Source organism: Colobus angolensis, unplaced genomic scaffold (genome assembly GCF_000951035.1).
Source record: "Colobus angolensis palliatus isolate OR3802 unplaced genomic scaffold, Cang.pa_1.0 Scaffold18, whole genome shotgun sequence".
Classification (NCBI taxonomy): Eukaryota; Metazoa; Chordata; class Mammalia; order Primates; family Cercopithecidae; genus Colobus; species Colobus angolensis.
This window is the reverse complement of record NW_012114932.1, coordinates 2,553,394-2,570,685: the sequence shown is the minus strand read 5'-3', so window position 1 is coordinate 2,570,685 and position 17,292 is coordinate 2,553,394. Positions and strand designations below refer to the sequence as shown.

The 17,292-nt window shown below is 47.4% G+C and overlaps 1 protein-coding gene across 5 annotated transcripts in view; it reads left to right on the top strand.

Moving 5' to 3' along the window:
• The window catches only part of DAG1 (dystroglycan 1 (dystrophin-associated glycoprotein 1)), a 77,911-nt gene that overhangs the window by 51,181 nt on the left and 9,438 nt on the right, over window positions 1-17,292 (top strand). For all 5 annotated transcript variants that reach the window (XM_011939082.1, XM_011939080.1, XM_011939081.1 and 2 more), the window contains one exon: window positions 2,335-2,732. In XM_011939082.1, the coding sequence (XP_011794472.1) occupies window positions 2,451-2,732 (282 nt within the window). In that variant the 5' untranslated portion in view covers window positions 2,335-2,450. The remainder of the gene's footprint in view (window positions 1-2,334; window positions 2,733-17,292) is intronic.

Genomic DNA, 17,292 nt, shown 5'->3' with positions numbered 1-17,292 from the left:
TTTTTTGAGATGGAATCTTGCTCTGTCACCCAGGCTGGAATGCAATGGCATGATCTCAGCTCAGTGCAACCTCCGCCTGCTGTGTTCAAGCTATTCTTCTGCCTCAGCCTCCTGAATAGCTGGGACTACAGGCACACACTACCATGCCTGGCTAGGGTTTCACCATATTGGCCAGACTGGTCTCGAACTCCTGACCTCGTAATCTGCCCACCTCAGCCTCCCAAAGTGCTGGGATTACAAGGGTGAGCCACCTTGCCCAGCCCAAGTTTTGTATTTTTAGTAAAAAGAAATGGTTGCACCGTGTTGGCCAGGCTGGTATCAAACTCCTGAACTCAGGTGCTGGGATTACAGGCATGAGCCACTCCACCGGGCCTTTTTTTTTTCTTTTTTAAACATTTTTCATTCACTGTAGCTTGAGTTCTTTTTACCTGTAGTCATTAAATGTTATTTGGGAATGTAACTTTTAATGGCTGCCTAATATTCTTTTTTTTTTTTTTGGGAGACAGCTCTGTTGCCCAGGCTGGAGTGCAGTGGCACTATCGTGGCTCACTGCAGCCTCCACCTCCTAGCTCAAGCAATCCTCTCACCTCAGCCTTCCAAGTAACTGGGACTATAGGTGTGTGCCACCACACCCAGGTAATCTTTAAATTTTTTTGTAGAGATGGGTCTCACTTTGTTGCCTAGACTGGTCTTGAACTCCTAGGCTCAAATGATGCTACTGCCTCAGCCTCCCAAAGTGCTAGGATTACAGACATGAGCCATCAGACCCAGCCTGCCCACTATTCTTGAGTGTGTGAGGAGCATTTCATATATGGGTCCTAAGGATGCTTGTTGAGGTGACCCCAGTCATATCTTGTGCCCACTGGTACTGCCCTTCATCCAAGCTACTGCTTGCTTACCTCTTCCTAGGCTCCCCCTGCCTTTGTTCTTGACCTCTTAATTTGTTCTCCATATTGAGTCAAGAGATGTCTTTATCTTTCTAAAGCTTACATCTATTCAAAATCCCTTTTTATTGAGCTGCATCCAGAATTGAACCCCATACTATCTGGCCTATGACCTCCTCTCCCCCATCTTTTTTTTTGTATGCTTTGTCCCAGCCACACTGGTCCTTTTCTGCCCAGTGAACACACCTAACTTAGGGTCCACCCGAAGGTTTTGATTCTGACTTCTTTGGTCATGGGTACAGCCACATCTTTCAGGCTCAACTTGGACATCATCTGTTGGAGCCCTTTCCTTCCACCCTGGTAAAAGCAGCTTTCCCACAAAACTCTATGTCATCTTCTTCTCAACAGATTTCTGTACTTGAAATTCTTGGTTTTTTGTTAGTCATGTTTGCCTTCCATCACATAGTAGCCCTCAAATGTTTGTAGACTGGCAAAGGGAATGAGGACTCATTCAGCACCTGCACACCCTTTTGGATTGTCAAAGCCTGCCTTGCTGTATGCAGGGAGAAATGCTAGCCTGTGCTGGGGCAGCAAGACACTAAGCTCACCTGCTGCCCCACAGTGTACTATGGTCTTACCGTGTTTTGAGGCTTCAGGCCCTGTGACACACACACTTTCAAATGACTTCTTGTTATATTTTTGCATTGGAAAGGGGCCCCGCCCTGTCCCTCTAACTTTTTTTTTTTTTTTTTTTTTTTGAGACGGAGTCTTGCTCTGTCACCCAGGCTGGAGTGCAGTGGCTCAATCTCGGCTCACTGCAACCTCCACCTCCTGGGTTCAAGTGATTCTCCTTGAATCACTTGAGTAGCTCAGCCCCCTGAGTAGCTGGGATTACAGGTACCCACCACCATGCCCGGCTAATTTTCATATTTTTAGTGGAGATGGGATTTCACCATGTTGGCCAGGCTGGTTTTGAACTCCTTATCTCAAGTGATCTGCCTGCCCTAGTCTCCCAAGGTGCCAGAATTACAGGTGTGAGCCACCACTGCCGTCCTATCGAATACATTTCTTTATTATTTATTATTTGTTAATACTTATTGTTTACTTAATATATTTTACTGAATATATCTGACTATATTCAACATATTACTAAAATACTTATCATTTCAGTTTGCAATCAGTATTTTAAAAGTATTAATGAGGCATTTTACATTCCTTTTTTATAAAGTTTTCAAAATCCAGTGTATATTTTACATTTAATGGACAAGCCACGTTTCCAGTGCTAAGGAGTTGCACGAAACTGGTGGCTTCTGTATAAGAGAGCATGAGGGTAAGAGCCTTGATCCAACTCAGGGTAGATGTTTTTGGCAGTAACTCCTGGAGGATAGTATATGACTTTGAACCACTGGAATTGCTCAAGTCTGAATCTGCTTTTCTTTTTTTTTTTCAGGCTCTGTGTGCTCCGGGATGGAGCAGGTGTGCAGAGGGTGAGGACCCAGCTCTGGGACCAAGTCACTTGCTTCCTTACTTAGCAAGACTATCGACTTGAGCAAGCTTGGGCCGTGGATGAGGATGTCTGTGGGCCTCTCGCTGCTGCTCCCCCTCTGGGGGATGGCACAAATCTTGCTCTCTGTGGCTGTGGCTCAGTCCCACTGGCCCAGTGAACCCTCAGAGGCTGTCAGGGACTGGGATAACCAGCTTGAGGCATCCATGCACTCAGTGCTCTCAGACCTCCACGAGGCTGTTCCCACAGTGGTTGGCATTCCTGATGGCACGGCTGTCGTCGGGCGCTCATTTCGAGTGACCATTCCAACAGATTTGATTGCCTCCAGTGGAGACATCATCAAGGTGAGACTGGATATAGAGCGTAAATGAGGAAGAGTTCTCATCTTCCATTTTAGTTTTGGTGCCTTTTCCTTCTCAAGTCTAAGCTCCACCAGTTCCGAGCTCAGTTCTTCCAGTATCCCCTTAGAAGAGGGATAGCCACTGATGTTCATGAGAGGATCCCTGTATACTCAGAATAGCATCCTAATCTTTATTCTTGTTCCCATTCTGAGGGCATCACCATGTTACCTTTACTCTGGAAGTTCTACTGAAAACTGATTTAGGGATTTGTTGGAAGGGTCTGTCACACGTATAGGGAAAAGGTCACCTTTCATAAATCACAGAGTTAAACCCAAAAAATATAGGACTTTTATGCTTTGAACTTACTTTTTAAAATAAGATATAAATAAATATAGGAGTTCTGCTCTAATTTGCTGATGTGTGTTTGCTAATGTAATTGATCACTTAAGAACCAAAATTAGTACCCAAACTTCAGCCTTGCCCCATATCCTTTAGAGAAGCCATCCAGAGAACAATGGAATCTGAGGCCCGTGTAGAGAAGAGTATCTTGGTTGACCCAGGATAGAAATCAGGTGAAATAGGAAGCTTTTGTGTGATGAAGCACCATCTCTGTCTGACTTTGTGGAACCGTGGAATTTCCCCTAGATCCTAAGTGAGTTTGTTTCACGGACAGGTGGGTGGCATGTACACCTCAAGTTATGAACATCTTCTAGAGCAGAAGTCAGCACACTTCACCCAAGCTGGAGTGCACTGGCGTGATCATGGCTCACTGTAACCTCGACCTCCCAGGCTGAAGTGGTGCTCCCACCTCAGCCTTCCAAGTAGCTGGGACTATAAGCACATGCCAGCACACCTGGCTAATTTTTGTACTTTTTGTAGAGATGGGGTTTTGCTATGTTGCTTAAGCTAGTCTCGAACTCCTGAGTTCAAACCATCTTCCTCCCTTGGCCTCCCAAAGTGCTGGGATTACAGACATGCACCACTGCACCAAGTGCCACGCAGTAAATATTTTAGACTTTGCAGGCTATATGGTTTCTGTCAGAACTCTTCGACTCTGCCTGTGTAGTGTGAAAGTAGCCTTTACGATATGTAAATGAATGGGCAATAAAACTGTACTGTGGTTACTTTTTCCTTTTTAATTTTTTACACTTGTAGTCCCATTCTGACTTGAAACAGATTTTTGAATTTCATATGTCAAGAAAGAAATACTCTTTTACAATTTTTTTTTGAAACAGGGTCTTGCTCTGTTAACAGTCCAGGCTGGAGTGCAGTGGTACAGCCATGGCTCACTGCAGCCTCAACCTTCCAGGCTTAAGCCTTGTTTCCTCTTCAGCTTCCCAAGTAGCTGGGACTACAGGTGTGCACCATCACACCCAGCTAATTTATTTATTTGTTTTTGAGACGGAGTTTCACTCTTGTCGCCCAGGCTGGAGTGCAATGGCACAATCTTGGCTCACTGCAACCTCTGCCTCCTGGGTTCAAGCGATTCTCCTGCCTCAGCCTCCTCAGTAACTAGGATTACAGGTGCACATCACCAAGCCCAGCTAATTTTTAAATTTTAATTTATTTTAATTAGTTAATTTTGGGATGGAGTCTCTCTCTGTCACCCAAGCTGGAGTGCAGTGACGCAATCTCAGCTCACTGCAACCTCCACCTCCTGGATTCAAGTGATTCTGCTGCCTCAGCCTCCCGAGTAGCTGGGATTACAGGCATGCACCACCATGCCCGACTAATTTTTGTATTTTTAGTAGAGACAAGGTTTCATCATGTTGTCCAGGCTGGTCTCAAACTCCTTACCTTGGGTGGTCTGCCCGCCTCAGCCTCCCAACACCCAACTGATTAAAAAATATTTTTTTTTAGTTTGGGCTTGATGACTTACACCTGTAATCCTAGCATTTTGGGAGGCTGAGGGAGGCAGATTGCTTGAGCCCAGGAGTTTGAGACCAGCCTGGGCAACATGGTGAAACCCCAACTCTACAAAAAATACAAAAATTTGTTCTAAAAAATTTTTTTAGACAGAGTCTTACTCTGTCCCCCAGGCTGGTCTAGAAAACTTCTGGTTCCTGCCCTGCAGCATTCCTTCTCTAGAGGTGTGGCCTACATGTGAACTAAAAGTATTCTAAGACCTATACTTTGTTAAGTATTTTCTGTATCTTCTCTGCATTCAGACTTCTACATACATTTAGTGTTCTGGCTTTCTGTTGGTGTGTTTAAACCACCAGAACAGTGGTTTAAGCCAACCAGCTTGTTTCACTCAACCAGGAATTTTTGACCAGGAATTCAGAGGTAAGAAACCTTATCTCTGTTTCACGTGGTACTAGGTAGAGTGGCTCATCTGGGGCTGGGGAATCCACTTCTAAGTTGGCTAATACATGGCTGGCAAGTTGATGCTGCCTGTTAGGGAGCTTAACTGGGGCTGTTGGTCAGTATCCTTGTTTCCTCTTCATGTAGACCTCTCCGTGGGCTGCTTAGGTGTCCTCAAAGCACGATAGCTGGATTTTAAGATTAGATATTTCAAGAAATAGAAAAGGAAGCTGCCGGTCTTTTAAGGCCCAGACTTGGGAACTTGCACAGCAACACTTCCATTTTACTGCATTGGTCAAAGCACATACAGTCTCTGATGGGTGTTTAGCAGCTTGCCCCCTCTGACCCACAAGCTCCAGGCTTCTAGATTAGAAATGGCCACAAGTTCTATGCCACTCTTTCCTTGGAGAGGTGAGTCTGTGCCCTTTTCCCTGAATCTGGGTGGACCTCCCCTTCAGCCTGCTTTTGTGCTCACCTCCTTTGCCCTGTTGGTCCCCTTCTTTTTAAGCCATGACTTGTTCTCAGAGTGACCTTGAGGTCTCTGAGGCAACCGTATTTCTGAAGATCTTGGCCCATGTAGCAGCTCACACGTAGCAGTTTACAGAGCTCTTTCTAGTTTGCAGAGTGTTTGCATAAAGTTTCCTTGTAATCTTCGTAATATCCCGGCAAGCCAGATGCTAATCTGACCGTTAGATACAGAGTGGTGGTTCTGGAGGGTACATTTCTTGCCCAGCTTCAGATTTAATCCTGAATATCCATACCCTGCACTGGGTTGCCTTTGTTCCAGTAGCCATTGGAATGTTTTACATGGATTAATTTTAGCCAGAAGTGCCTTGAACTGATACAGCAAACTAGAGATTTGCTGTATTTGGCAGAGAGATGTTTAACAGGCTTATTTACCAGGGGGGTAAAGAGATTTTACTGAGAAAACAGGATTTTATCTGAGCCTATTTATCTGTGGAAAGCAGACCATTTAACAGCTGATGAGCTTGTAGAAAAACAGATGAAGATGTGTGACTTTTCATTCCAGTCTTAACCACTAGGATTATATGGGTTCGGGAGTCAGAAGGTCAGAAAGCCTGAGCTTGTTCCTAGAGCTTTGGTTTCTGCATCTGTAAAGCAGGATTTAGAAAGTCTTTATATTAAAGGAATTTTTTTTCTTATTATAATAATGATGCATAAATGTACATTGTGGAAAATATAGAAAGGGAAAAAGAAAATCTGTGGTTTCTACCATTCAGAGTGAAGTCTACCATTTTCTATGCTCATCAGGAGATGTTCATGTCACATACACACACACAGACATCTTTTTTTTTTTTTTGAGACGGAGTCTTGCTCTGTTACCCAGGCTGGAGTACAGTGGCTGGATCTCAGCTCACTGCAAGCTCCGCCTCCCGGGTTGACGCCATTCTCCTGCCTCAGCCTCCGGAGTAGCTGGGACTACAGGCGCCCGCCACCTCGCCCGGCTAGTTTTTTGTATTTTTTAGTAGAGACGGGGTTTCACCGTGTTCGCCAGGATGGTCTCGATCTGACCTCGTGATCCGCCTGTCTCGGCCTCCCGAAGTGCTGGGATTACAGGCTTGAGCCACCGCGCCTGGCCCCTCTTAACTCTTGACTGTGTGTTTATTGACCCATTATTAGTACAAACTCAGTGTTTCCTAATATTCAATAGTTTATTGCTCATCTTGATTATTGTGGTGTTCAAATTGTCCCAGATTTGACCATTGGGAGCCCCTTTAAGTTGGTTTCTGTGTTCTTGTGATATGCCCCTGTCAGTCATTTGAGTGCTTCCTTACTTTCTGGGATAAGATATTCCAGGCCCATCTTGTATTCATCCTCCCTCAGTCATTTCTTCAAGGAGCCTGATTTCTTTTTGTGGTGAATGTTATTGGGGGTCCAGATCTGGGTGTCAGGTGAGTTCATTGCCACTGGGATTTCCTTGCTTCCGTGAGCCTTTCAGCAGATAATGTGGCTCCAGTTTTAGATGACAAAGTGACTTATCCCAGAACACATAGCACATAGCTTGTAGGGACAGAGTTAGTTTATAGGGAGCACCCAAGAGGGTTTTTTTTTTTAAGATGGAGTCTCACTCTGTCGCCCAGGCTGGAGTGCAGTGGCGCGATCTCGGCTCACTGCAACCTCCATCTCCCAGGTTCACTCCATTCTCCTGCCTCAGCCTCCTGAGCAGTTGGGACTACAGGTGCCTACTACCATGTCTGGCTAATTTCTTTGTATTTTTAGTAGAGATGGGGTTTCACTGTGTTAGCCAGGATGGTCTCGATCTCCTGACCTTGTGATCCGCCTGCCTTGGTCTCCCAAAGTGCTGGGATTACAGGCGTGAGCCACCGCGCCTGGCCCCCAAGAGGCTTCTTGAGCCTGTAGTATATAAGGTCTTATCTTCAGGTAACTGACCCTCTATTTTGTGTGGCAGCGTGCTTTGGAATTATAATTTAATGCTTTGTTCTAGTCAATTTTAGAAGACTTCCCTCGTAGTTGTCTGTTACCCTGCCTCTCACCTCCGACACTGCAGGGCTGTGGAAGAGAGAGACACGCTGAGTATGCCTTGACATGGATGGTGTCACATGTGATGAGAGAGGTTCGCACAACCTGCCATGCATGAGGGCATCTTTGAGGCAGAGCAGAAGCTGACCTATCATGGGGCCCGAAACTTTTTGCTAAGTATATAGCTGGTTTACAGTTCTGGCTTTTGAAATGAAGGTTGCAGGACCACAGGTTTGGAAGATCAGGGCCAACCTTGGTGAAAGTGAAAGGAGAGTCTGAGTGAAAGGTGATGTCTCGCTGGTAAGCTATCATTGTTCCCTGTGTAGGGTTCTAGATACTTGGCATAGGACCTGTTTCAAATTAGATGCCTAATTGAAGGCTTGCTATGTGATAAAGCATTAACAGATAACAGAGGTGGAGCAACAATGGGAAGACATGTGGGGCAGTGGTGGGTTGCAGAGCTCCATGTGGGGAATTTGAGAAGTTGTTGGGAGCACATGGAGTTGGGCTCCTCAGCAGAGAAAGGCCAGTGCCCACATGTGGCAGGGCTGTCAATTTGAGTGAAAGTAAATGGAGAGAGAAGTGGGTCCGTAAGGGGCTTTTCAAAGGTGTTCTTCCTCAAGTATCAGAGGAAGAAGAAGCTGGTGAAAAACTGAGGTAGGAGGTACTGAGCCTGGCCTGCTTCCTCCTAAGCCCCATGTGGGATGTCCCGATGAGGGTTGGTCTGTTTGGACAGGGCTGAGTTGCCAAATCAAGACTCAGGTGGAACATGATCTGCATGGTCTGTCCCAAGACCTGGTGAGATTAGATGGCATAGTTGTCATACCTGCTGACTGATTAGGGGATATGCATGGGGGTTGATGGTAGAATAATCCCGTATTTGTAGCACACTTAGATGCTGGTCTGCTGAAGGGCTAGAAAATTAGGTTCTCATTCTAAGTGAGCTGTGTTGACTGTCTGCAAAGCCTAGCCTGACCTGTGTGGGCTGCTGGTTACTTTATTTCAGGAGGTTGTGCTTCTTGGTGTCAGTCTGTTGATAATACCCAACAAAGCGCCTGAAGCAAGTGCTTTGCTACATTTTTTATTGGTGTATACTTTACACATCAGTCTGCAGGGTCAGGACAATAAAGAAGGGACCTACCTGCCTGGAAGGTATAGCCCCAAGGTCCTGGTTCTTCTGCTCTGCCCCACACCTGACACTCCTTCATGTTCTGACAGCCCTTGTCCAGTCTCAGCCTGGCCGGCACTTGTTGATTAACCTGCTGTTCTCCAGTTCTGCCTTGAGAATTGATGTTTTGTTATTGACCCCAGCTTAACTCGAACATGGACTGCTTTGACCAGATGTATGAGAAGGGGCTGTGGGCTGCCTCGAGGGCCTCATGGCCAGCATAGCTTTTTTGAGAGACCTGTGCCATGGGGCTCATGTCTCCTCTCTTGTGGCCTTAGGACACCCTAAAGCAGATAGTCTTGATGTTTGCTCCCTTGAATCAGACTGGATGCCTGTATACAAAGCCCAACCCACCTCTTGACTCTCCTTGGCTCTCACAGCTACTTTTGGAGCTGAGACGACCCTTTCTCCTCATCAGGGTCTGTGGGGATGAGTCCCACAGAAGCCAGCCTGGCCTTTGCTCAGTGGATCCTGGCCTGTCCTGGGCTGGCCACAGTATGAGCCACTCTTGTCTCCCTTGGGTTTGGTGCTGGATCCCTGCAGATACCTCTCCTCTGACTTGAGTGTGGGACTGGCTGAGAAATGTGATTATATGCTAGGAGATGTTCTAACCTCTCCTTGAAGGCAGTCAGGGAGAGACATCTTTACATCTCATGAAATGCCCAGGCTACCCCTCAGATGTCTAATTTTGGTAGAGCCTGCAAGGATGGCTTTTCTTTTCTTTTTTTTTTTTTGTTGAGACGGAGTCTCGCTCTATCACCCAAGCTGGAGTGCAGTGGCCAGATCTCAGCTCACTGCAAGCTCCGCCTCCCGGGTTCCCGCCATTCTCCTGCCTCAGCCTCCTGAGTAGCTGGGACTACAGGCACCCGCCACCTCGCCCGGCTAGATTTTTGTATTTTTTTAGTAGAGACGGGGTTTCACCATGTTAGCCAGGATGGTCTCGATCTCCTGACCTCGTGATCCACCTGTCTTGGCCTCCCAAAGTGCTGGGATTACAGGCTTGAGCCACCGCGCCCGGCCAAGGATGGCTTTTCATCCCTGCTTCCCTTTAGCCTTCTTGCCTGCAGACAATGTGGACCTTCCCTCAGCCCAAGATGTCGGCAGGCTGGGAGCAGCCCTTCCTGGGACTGTGCTCTTAGCTGCTGGCATGGGCCCCCAATTGTTCCCCTGAGAACAATGGGCACTCTCTTTGACTAGGAAGGGGAGTTCATGAAAGGAGCATTTCTTTGGATGCTTGAGAGCTTTGTGGCAAACCCGCCTGTGTGAGATGAACTGCAATTTCTTCCTGCCTCGAGTGGGTGTTCCCCATTTCTGAATGGACCTCTTGTGAACAAAGCACACCGGGAAATGCTGGTTGGGGATGGAAGGCATCCTTGGGGGTGGGCTGTCAGAATGGCATTTGCCCAGACTCATCAACTCAAATGCTTAGTGAAAATATAGGCTTCTATGTTTAAAAAAATCACTGACAAAGACTGAAAGAGAACACGACAAAGTAAAATAGATGATGTCAGGGCTTCAGATTGAAGGACTGATTCTGAGGATTTTATTAGTGGCTCTAACTATGTTAAGCTGCCCTTTACTTTTTTGGGGAAGAAGATTAATTTTTGCTTTTAGATGAGAACAGTGAACATGAGATAAAAATGCTTCGTAGCTCAGACCACAAGGGCATTGACTGGGCCCAACAGTGTGTTCAGTATTGATCCTGTGGCCTTGGTGTTTGTGGCAGGGGCCAGGTTCTGCTTTGAGTTTTGCATGTCTGACAGCAGGACCAATGATAATCTCTTGTGGGCGTGGCTCTGCTAAGGCCACATGTACTTAACTTCCCTCATGATTTTTTACCTCAGGTGGGGACAAAGGCCTGGCCCTCTGACCTTAAGCTAGAGGCTCTTCCTGTTGGTCTGTGCCATCTCTCTGCAGCACAGCCATGTGACTGCCCGTGTTCCTCATTAGCAGAAGGCCACAGGGCAGATTTATCTCATTTTCTTAGTCCATGGCACAGACACAGGATAACCCTGAGTGTGAGTCAGCACCAAGGCTTATACTCCATCAGTATAAGCAGGGTCCATCTCCTGCTTCCTCAGCTTGCAGTGAGGAGGCCTTGACGGCCTTATGTGGGAGTGCCTCCAGGGTGTTGTCTATGGTACCCAGCCATAGATGGCTGCAGGTTGACCCACCTCTGCAGCCTGACTAGGGATGAGGGAGCTGAGGGGTCGGGAATTGATGACCACGTCTGAAGGAAGGCAGGGACTTTGCCAGGGCAGGCCTCTACAGGTCCAGCATTGGGATGTCACAAGGCAGCAGTCTGTATCACTTTGAAATGGATCACTAAAAAGACCCCTAGGCACATCTGTTGGGGGACACGGCGAAGGGCCCAGCCCGCACCTTAGGGGCTGACATGTCCAGAGATATTGGTGGGAGGTGCCACCACAAAGACCCAAAGTTCCCTCCAAAAGATTTGTAGTGAGAAGGAGTGCTCACCAAATCAGTTTCTCGATTATATGTTATTCTTAGGATCCTTCTTTACTGGCCATCATCAGCTGTGAAAGTGCTTGTCCATCTGTCTAGAGTCTTTGCTTGCCATTTCTAAGTCCTGCGACTCCTGCATGGATAAGACATCATCTTGTGGGCCCTGAATGATAAAGCTTGTGTTTTCTTGGTTTCGTAAGCCAATTATAGTTATTTGGCCTTAGAGACAGCCTAAGTTTTCAGTTTTGTTTTTCAGCTATGCATAACTGACTCAGACTGTGGGTGGAAACCTGCTTTTATGAGAACTAAGTAATAGAAGCTCCTCCACCCATTTGCTCTTTCTTCAGGTGTGGAGTGGTACTGGCTTGGGGTGAGAGACTTTGCTTGTGTTTCGTGGTGTATTTTTTTTTTTTTTTTTTTTTTGACAGAGTCTTGCTCTGTCACCCACGCTGGAGTGCAGTGGTGCAATCTTGGCTCACTTCAAGCTCCACCTCCTGGTTCATGCCATTCTCCTGCCTCAGCCTCCCAAGTAGCTGGGACTACAGGCAACCACCACCACGCCTGGCTAATTTTTTTTTGTATTTTTCGTAGAGATGAGGTTTCACTGTGTTAGCCAGGATGGGCTTGATCTTCTGACCTCGTGATCCACCTGCCTCGGCCTCCCAAAGTGCTGGGATTACATGCACGAGCCACCGCGCTCCCAGCTGTTTTTTTGAGACAGGTCTTGCTCTGTCACTCAGGCCAAGGTGCAGTGGTGCAATCATAGCTCACTGCAGCCTTGACTTCCCCAGGCTCAAGCAGTCTTCCCACCTAAGCCTCCTGAGTAGCTGGGACCACCACAGCCAGCTAATTTTTGTGTTTTTTGTAAAGATGGTGTTACCCGGTGTTGCCCAGGCTGATGGTGTTTAGTGCCTACAGGTGCTGTATCTTTATCAGTGTTTGATGGTCTATTGTGTGCAGGAGGGCACCAGTAAAGCAGCTGGAGGGAGTGTCCCAGAGACTGAGGAGTGACCAAAATGTTCAAGTTTGGCAGTTCCCTGGTTGTTGGTCATGGTGATTTATTGTGGGCATCACAGTTTTAGAACTTTGCTTTTTTTTTTTTTTGAGACGGAGTCTTACTCTGTCGCCCAGGCTGGAGTACAGTGGCACAATCTTGGCTCGCTGCAACCTCCCCTTCCTGGGTTCAAGCAGTTCTTCTGCCTCAGCCTCCTAAGTAGCTGGGATTACAGGCATGCACCAACGTGCCCGGCTAATTTTTTTTTGTTTTAAATTTAATTTTGTTTTGTTTTTGAGACAAAGTCTCACTCTTGTCCCCCAGGCTGGAGTGCAGTGGCGCGATCTCGGCTCACTGCAGCTTCCACCTCCCGGGTTCAAGCAGTTCTGCCTCAGCCTCCCAAGTAGCTGGGATTACAGGCGCCTGCCACCATGCCCAACTAATTTTTTTTGTATTTTTAGTAGAGATGGGATTTCACCATGTTGGCCAGGCTGGTCTCGAACTCCTGACCTCAGGTGATCCATCCACCTCAGCCTCCCAAAGTGCTGGGATTACAGGCGTGAGCCACCGCGCCTGGCCTTTTTTTTGTATTTTTAGAGGTGGGGTTTCATCATGTTGGCCAGGCTGATCTTGAACTCCTGACCTCACGATCCACGCACCTCGGCCTCCCAAAGTGCTGGGATTGCAGGCTTGAGCCACTACGCCTGCCCCCCCACCCCCCCTTTTTTTTTTTAAAGACTGCGTCATGCTGTGTTGCCCAGGCTGGTCTCAACTCCTGGCCTCAAGTGATCCTCCCGCCTCAGCCTCCTGAGTAGCTGGGATTATAGGTGTGAGCCACCATGCCCAGCTCAGTCTTTGGATCTTTTTGTGGATCTGCCCAGGTTTTGTCGTTTTGATTCTTAATGTTTTGGGATGCACTTTGTGGGTCAGGATTTCAGAAGCTGGTTATATGGCTTTTCAAGATCTTTTTTTCCTTAATGCTAGACTCACTTTCTATCTCAGAAGCACATTGTCTCTAAGGGTTGCTGAAACCGGAAGGTTTCCTGGCCTTTTGGGTGGCCTGTGAGCTAGAGCCTGTGATCTCATTAAATCACGCTTTCTTGTACAGTTTCTGCCTCCTGCAGATGTGCCTAGTAACTGTCTGAAGGCTTCTTTCAAGATAGCCTCTCCCAGCTCCAAGGCAGTGTTGGTGTTTAGTGTTGGCTGGTAGAGTGACCTGAAATGCTGGAGGAGTTCCATGGTGGGACCAGCTGGTCACCCCAAACTCATGTGCCTCTGTGCTTCTGCTGCTAAGGACTTCACAGCCCCAGTTCCTGCCTCTTTTCTGCCCTTCCTGGCCTGGCAGCCCTTAGAGGATTAGTTGTGGGTGACTATGGTACAGTAGGCAGAAATTTTTTTTTTTTTTTTTTTTGAGATGGCGTTTCATTCTTGTTGCCCAGGCTGGAGTGCAATGGCACGATCTCGGCTCACCGCAACCTCCGCCTCCTAGGTTCAAGCGATTCTCCTGCCTCAGCCTCCCTAGTAGCTGGGACTATAGGCATGTGCCACCATGCCCAGCTAGTTTTGTATTTTTAGTAGAGATGGAGTTTCTCCATGTTGGTCAGGCTGGTCTCGAACTCCCGACCTCAGGTGATCCGCCCACCTCGGCCTCCCAAAGTACTGGGATTACAGGCATGAGCCACTGTGCCCGGTGGCAGAAATCTTTATACCAGGCAAACAAGGACTCTAAGGATAGTCAAAATCCCATGTGTAAATGTGCCAGGATTTAGTGTACGTATTTTATTAATTATAGAGACGAAGTCTCACTATGTTGCCCAGGTTGGTCTTAAACTCCTGGCCTCAAACAATCCTCTCGCCTTGGCCTCCTAGAGTGCTGGGATTATAGGTATGAGCCACTGTGCCTGGCCTAGTCCACCTGTTTTAGATTGAAGAGGTGAAAGCAGGTCTTCGGGTTCTCACCTGCAGCAGGTCCCCCAGTTCCGCCATGCCCCTTAGTGTTTTCATCTACTTCTGGCAGACAAGTGTTGACAGGCAACTCCCTGAGCTTCCCCAGCCTCAACTTTGTTTCTGTGTATGATTTTGGCTCCTCCATTGCCTGTTGCCTCCCCACTTACCTTAGATACTTTGAGCTTCTATTTTGTGGTATGAACAGGGAAACAGGACCCCACTGTGCACTGGGTCCAAGGTCAGTTGGGAAGGAGAACTAGGGAGAGGAGCCTGGACTTGCCCTGGGCTCCTTTATGCAGCAGCCTCAAATTACTGTTCTCAGAGCCCATGGGAGACATAGGAACCATTATTGGCAGAGTCCATCATGTGCCTGGCACTATAATCATATGAGGTTGGGATTGTTTCCCTGATTTTACAGATGAGGACACTGGGGCCAAGGTTGGGTCAAGCGCCAGCTAGCCTGGAGCTGGGATTTGCAGTGAAAGATGGGCCTTCTCATGGAGTGGGAGAATGAGGATTGTTATCCCCATTGTTACGGGGATGAGTCCTGGCTTGTCTTTGGACTGCATCTGTGAGAAGGAACTTTCATACCCTGTTTCACCCTTAGGCCCTGAGAGGAAGAGAAATGATCCAGAGCCTATAAGTTTTGAAAGCTGAGGAGGTATCCAGAGTTCCCGTGGACTGAGGGGCTCCTGCTTTGTTAGGGTAGAGCAGGTGCTTTATCCCCAAGCACCTCCAGGATGAGCTAAGCCCTGAGCTGAGTCCTTTTGGGAGGGTGGGGCTCCTAGTGGAATCCTCTGGGGACTGTGGATGCTGCCAAACCTTTAGGCATATTCAGACTTTCAAGGTAGGGGGCTTTTCCCAAATGGCCTTGAAAATGCAGAGGTGCCAGTGTGCCTGTGACTTGGCCTGATTCCTTGTGGAAATTAGGTTTGTTTTGCTTCCTGTAGCCCTTCTATTAAAGTGAATCATGACTGGGCATGGTGGCTCACACCTGTAATCCCAACAATTTGGCAGGCTGAGGCAGGAGGATCACTGACGCCCAGGAGTTCAAGACCAATCTGGACAACATAGCAAGACCCCCATCTCTACAAAAAAGTTTTTAAATATTGGCCAGGCCTGGTGGCACACACCTGGCTCAAGTAGTCCCAGCTATTCAAGAGGCTGAAGTGGGATGATCACTTCAGCCCAGGAGTTTGAGATTGCAGTGAGCTGTGACTACACCACTGCACTCCAGTCTGGTGACAGTGAGTGAGACCCTGGCTCAAAAAATGTATATTTAAGGGCTGGGCATTGTGGCCCACACCTGTAATCCTGAGATTTTGGGATGCTGAGGCAGGAGGATTGCTTGAGCCCAGAAGTTTAAAGCCAGTCTGGGCAATATAATGAGACCCTGTCTCTACAAAAAATAATAATAATAATAACCCAGGCATGTGCCTATGTCCCAGCTAGTTGGGAGGCTGAGGTGAGAGGACTGCTTGAGCCTGGGAGGTTGAGGCTGCAATGTACCATGAACACACTACTAAACTCCAGCCTAGGCAACAGAGTGAGACCCTTATATATATATATGTATATAAAGAATCATTGCCACTGAAAGTGCTGCTTGGGCCTGATGTCACCAGTACCAAGACTGCTGGAGATGCAGGGGTTTTAGAACATTCAGGTTAATACTTTTTCTTCCTGAGTAGTACCCATGACCGTGGAGTGACTGCCTGCTTCTGGGCTGTAGATCTAGACACCTGTCCTGCAGCCAGATAACGGCTGGGACTTCAGGACCCTGGGGAGCCAAAATTGCAGAGGGAAAAGCAGGTGACTAGGTTGGAAAGGCTTGGCTCTTGTATTAGTCTATTCTCGTGGTGCTATAAAGAAATACCTGAGACTGGTAATTTATAGAGAAAAGAGGTTTAATTAGCCCATGGTTCTGCAGGCTTTACAGGGAACATAGTGGCTTCTGCTTCTGGGGATGCCTCAGGAAGCTTCCAATCATAGCAGAAAGCAAAGAGAGAGCTGGCACTTCACATGGCCGGCCAGAACAGGAGGAAGGCTGGAGGAGGTGCTACACACTTTTTTTTTTTTTTTTTTTTTTTTGAGATGGAGTTTCGCTCTTTTGCCCAGGCTGGAGTGAAGTGGCGCGATCTTGGCTCACTGCAACCTCCGCTTTCTGGGTTCATGCGACTCTCTTGCCTCAGCCTCTCGAGTAGCTGGGATTATAGGTGCCTGCCATCATGCCTGGCTAATTTTCGTATTTTTAATAGAGACAGGGTTTCACCATGTTGACCAGGCTGGTCTTGAACTCCTGAACTCATTGATACACCCACCTCAGCTTCCCAAAGTACTAGCTTTACAGGCATGAGCCTCTGCTCCCAGCCTACACTCTTTTAAACAACCAGATCTTGTGAGAACTCTATCATGAGAACAGCACTAGGGGGATGGTGCTAAACAATCCATGAGAAATCGCCCCCAAGATCCAGTCACCTCCCCCCAGGCCCCACCTCCAACACTGGGGGTAACAATTTGACATGAGATTTGGGTGGTATGTGAACCATATCAGCTCTGTTTTTCTGACATGACTTGCCCCAAAGACATGGGTAAACTTTACATGGCTGCAAAAGCCATGGGTAGACAATAGTGAAATAATTTGGTCATGTGCAGTGGCTCATAAGTGTAATCCCAGCACTTTGGGAGGCCGAGGCAGCCAGATCACTGGAGGCCAGGAGTTTGAGACCAGCCTGGGCAACATGGCGAAATCCCATCTCTAAAAAAAGAAAAAAAAAAATTAGCCGGGCATGGTGTCACTCACCTGTGGTCCCCACTATTCAGGAGGCTGAAACTGGAGAATCATTTGAACCCAGGAAGCAGAGGTTACAGTGAACTGAGATCGTGCCACTGCACTCCAGCCCAGGTGACAGAGTGAGACTCTGTTTCAATAAATAAATAAATAAAATAGTGAAATAATTTGTTCTCAGTAGTCAAAATAAAGCTCATTTCTCATCTCCCATCTCCCAATTTGAAATTGAGCATTATAACTTGCTTTGGTGAAACCTGAGGTTTCCTTTAGTGTTTGTTGTTTGTTACATGATATTACCATTTTTTTTTTTTTTTTTTTTGAGACGGAGTCTCGCTCTGTGGCCCAGGCTGGAGTGCAGTGGCCGGATCTCAGCTCATTGCAAGCTCTGCCTCCC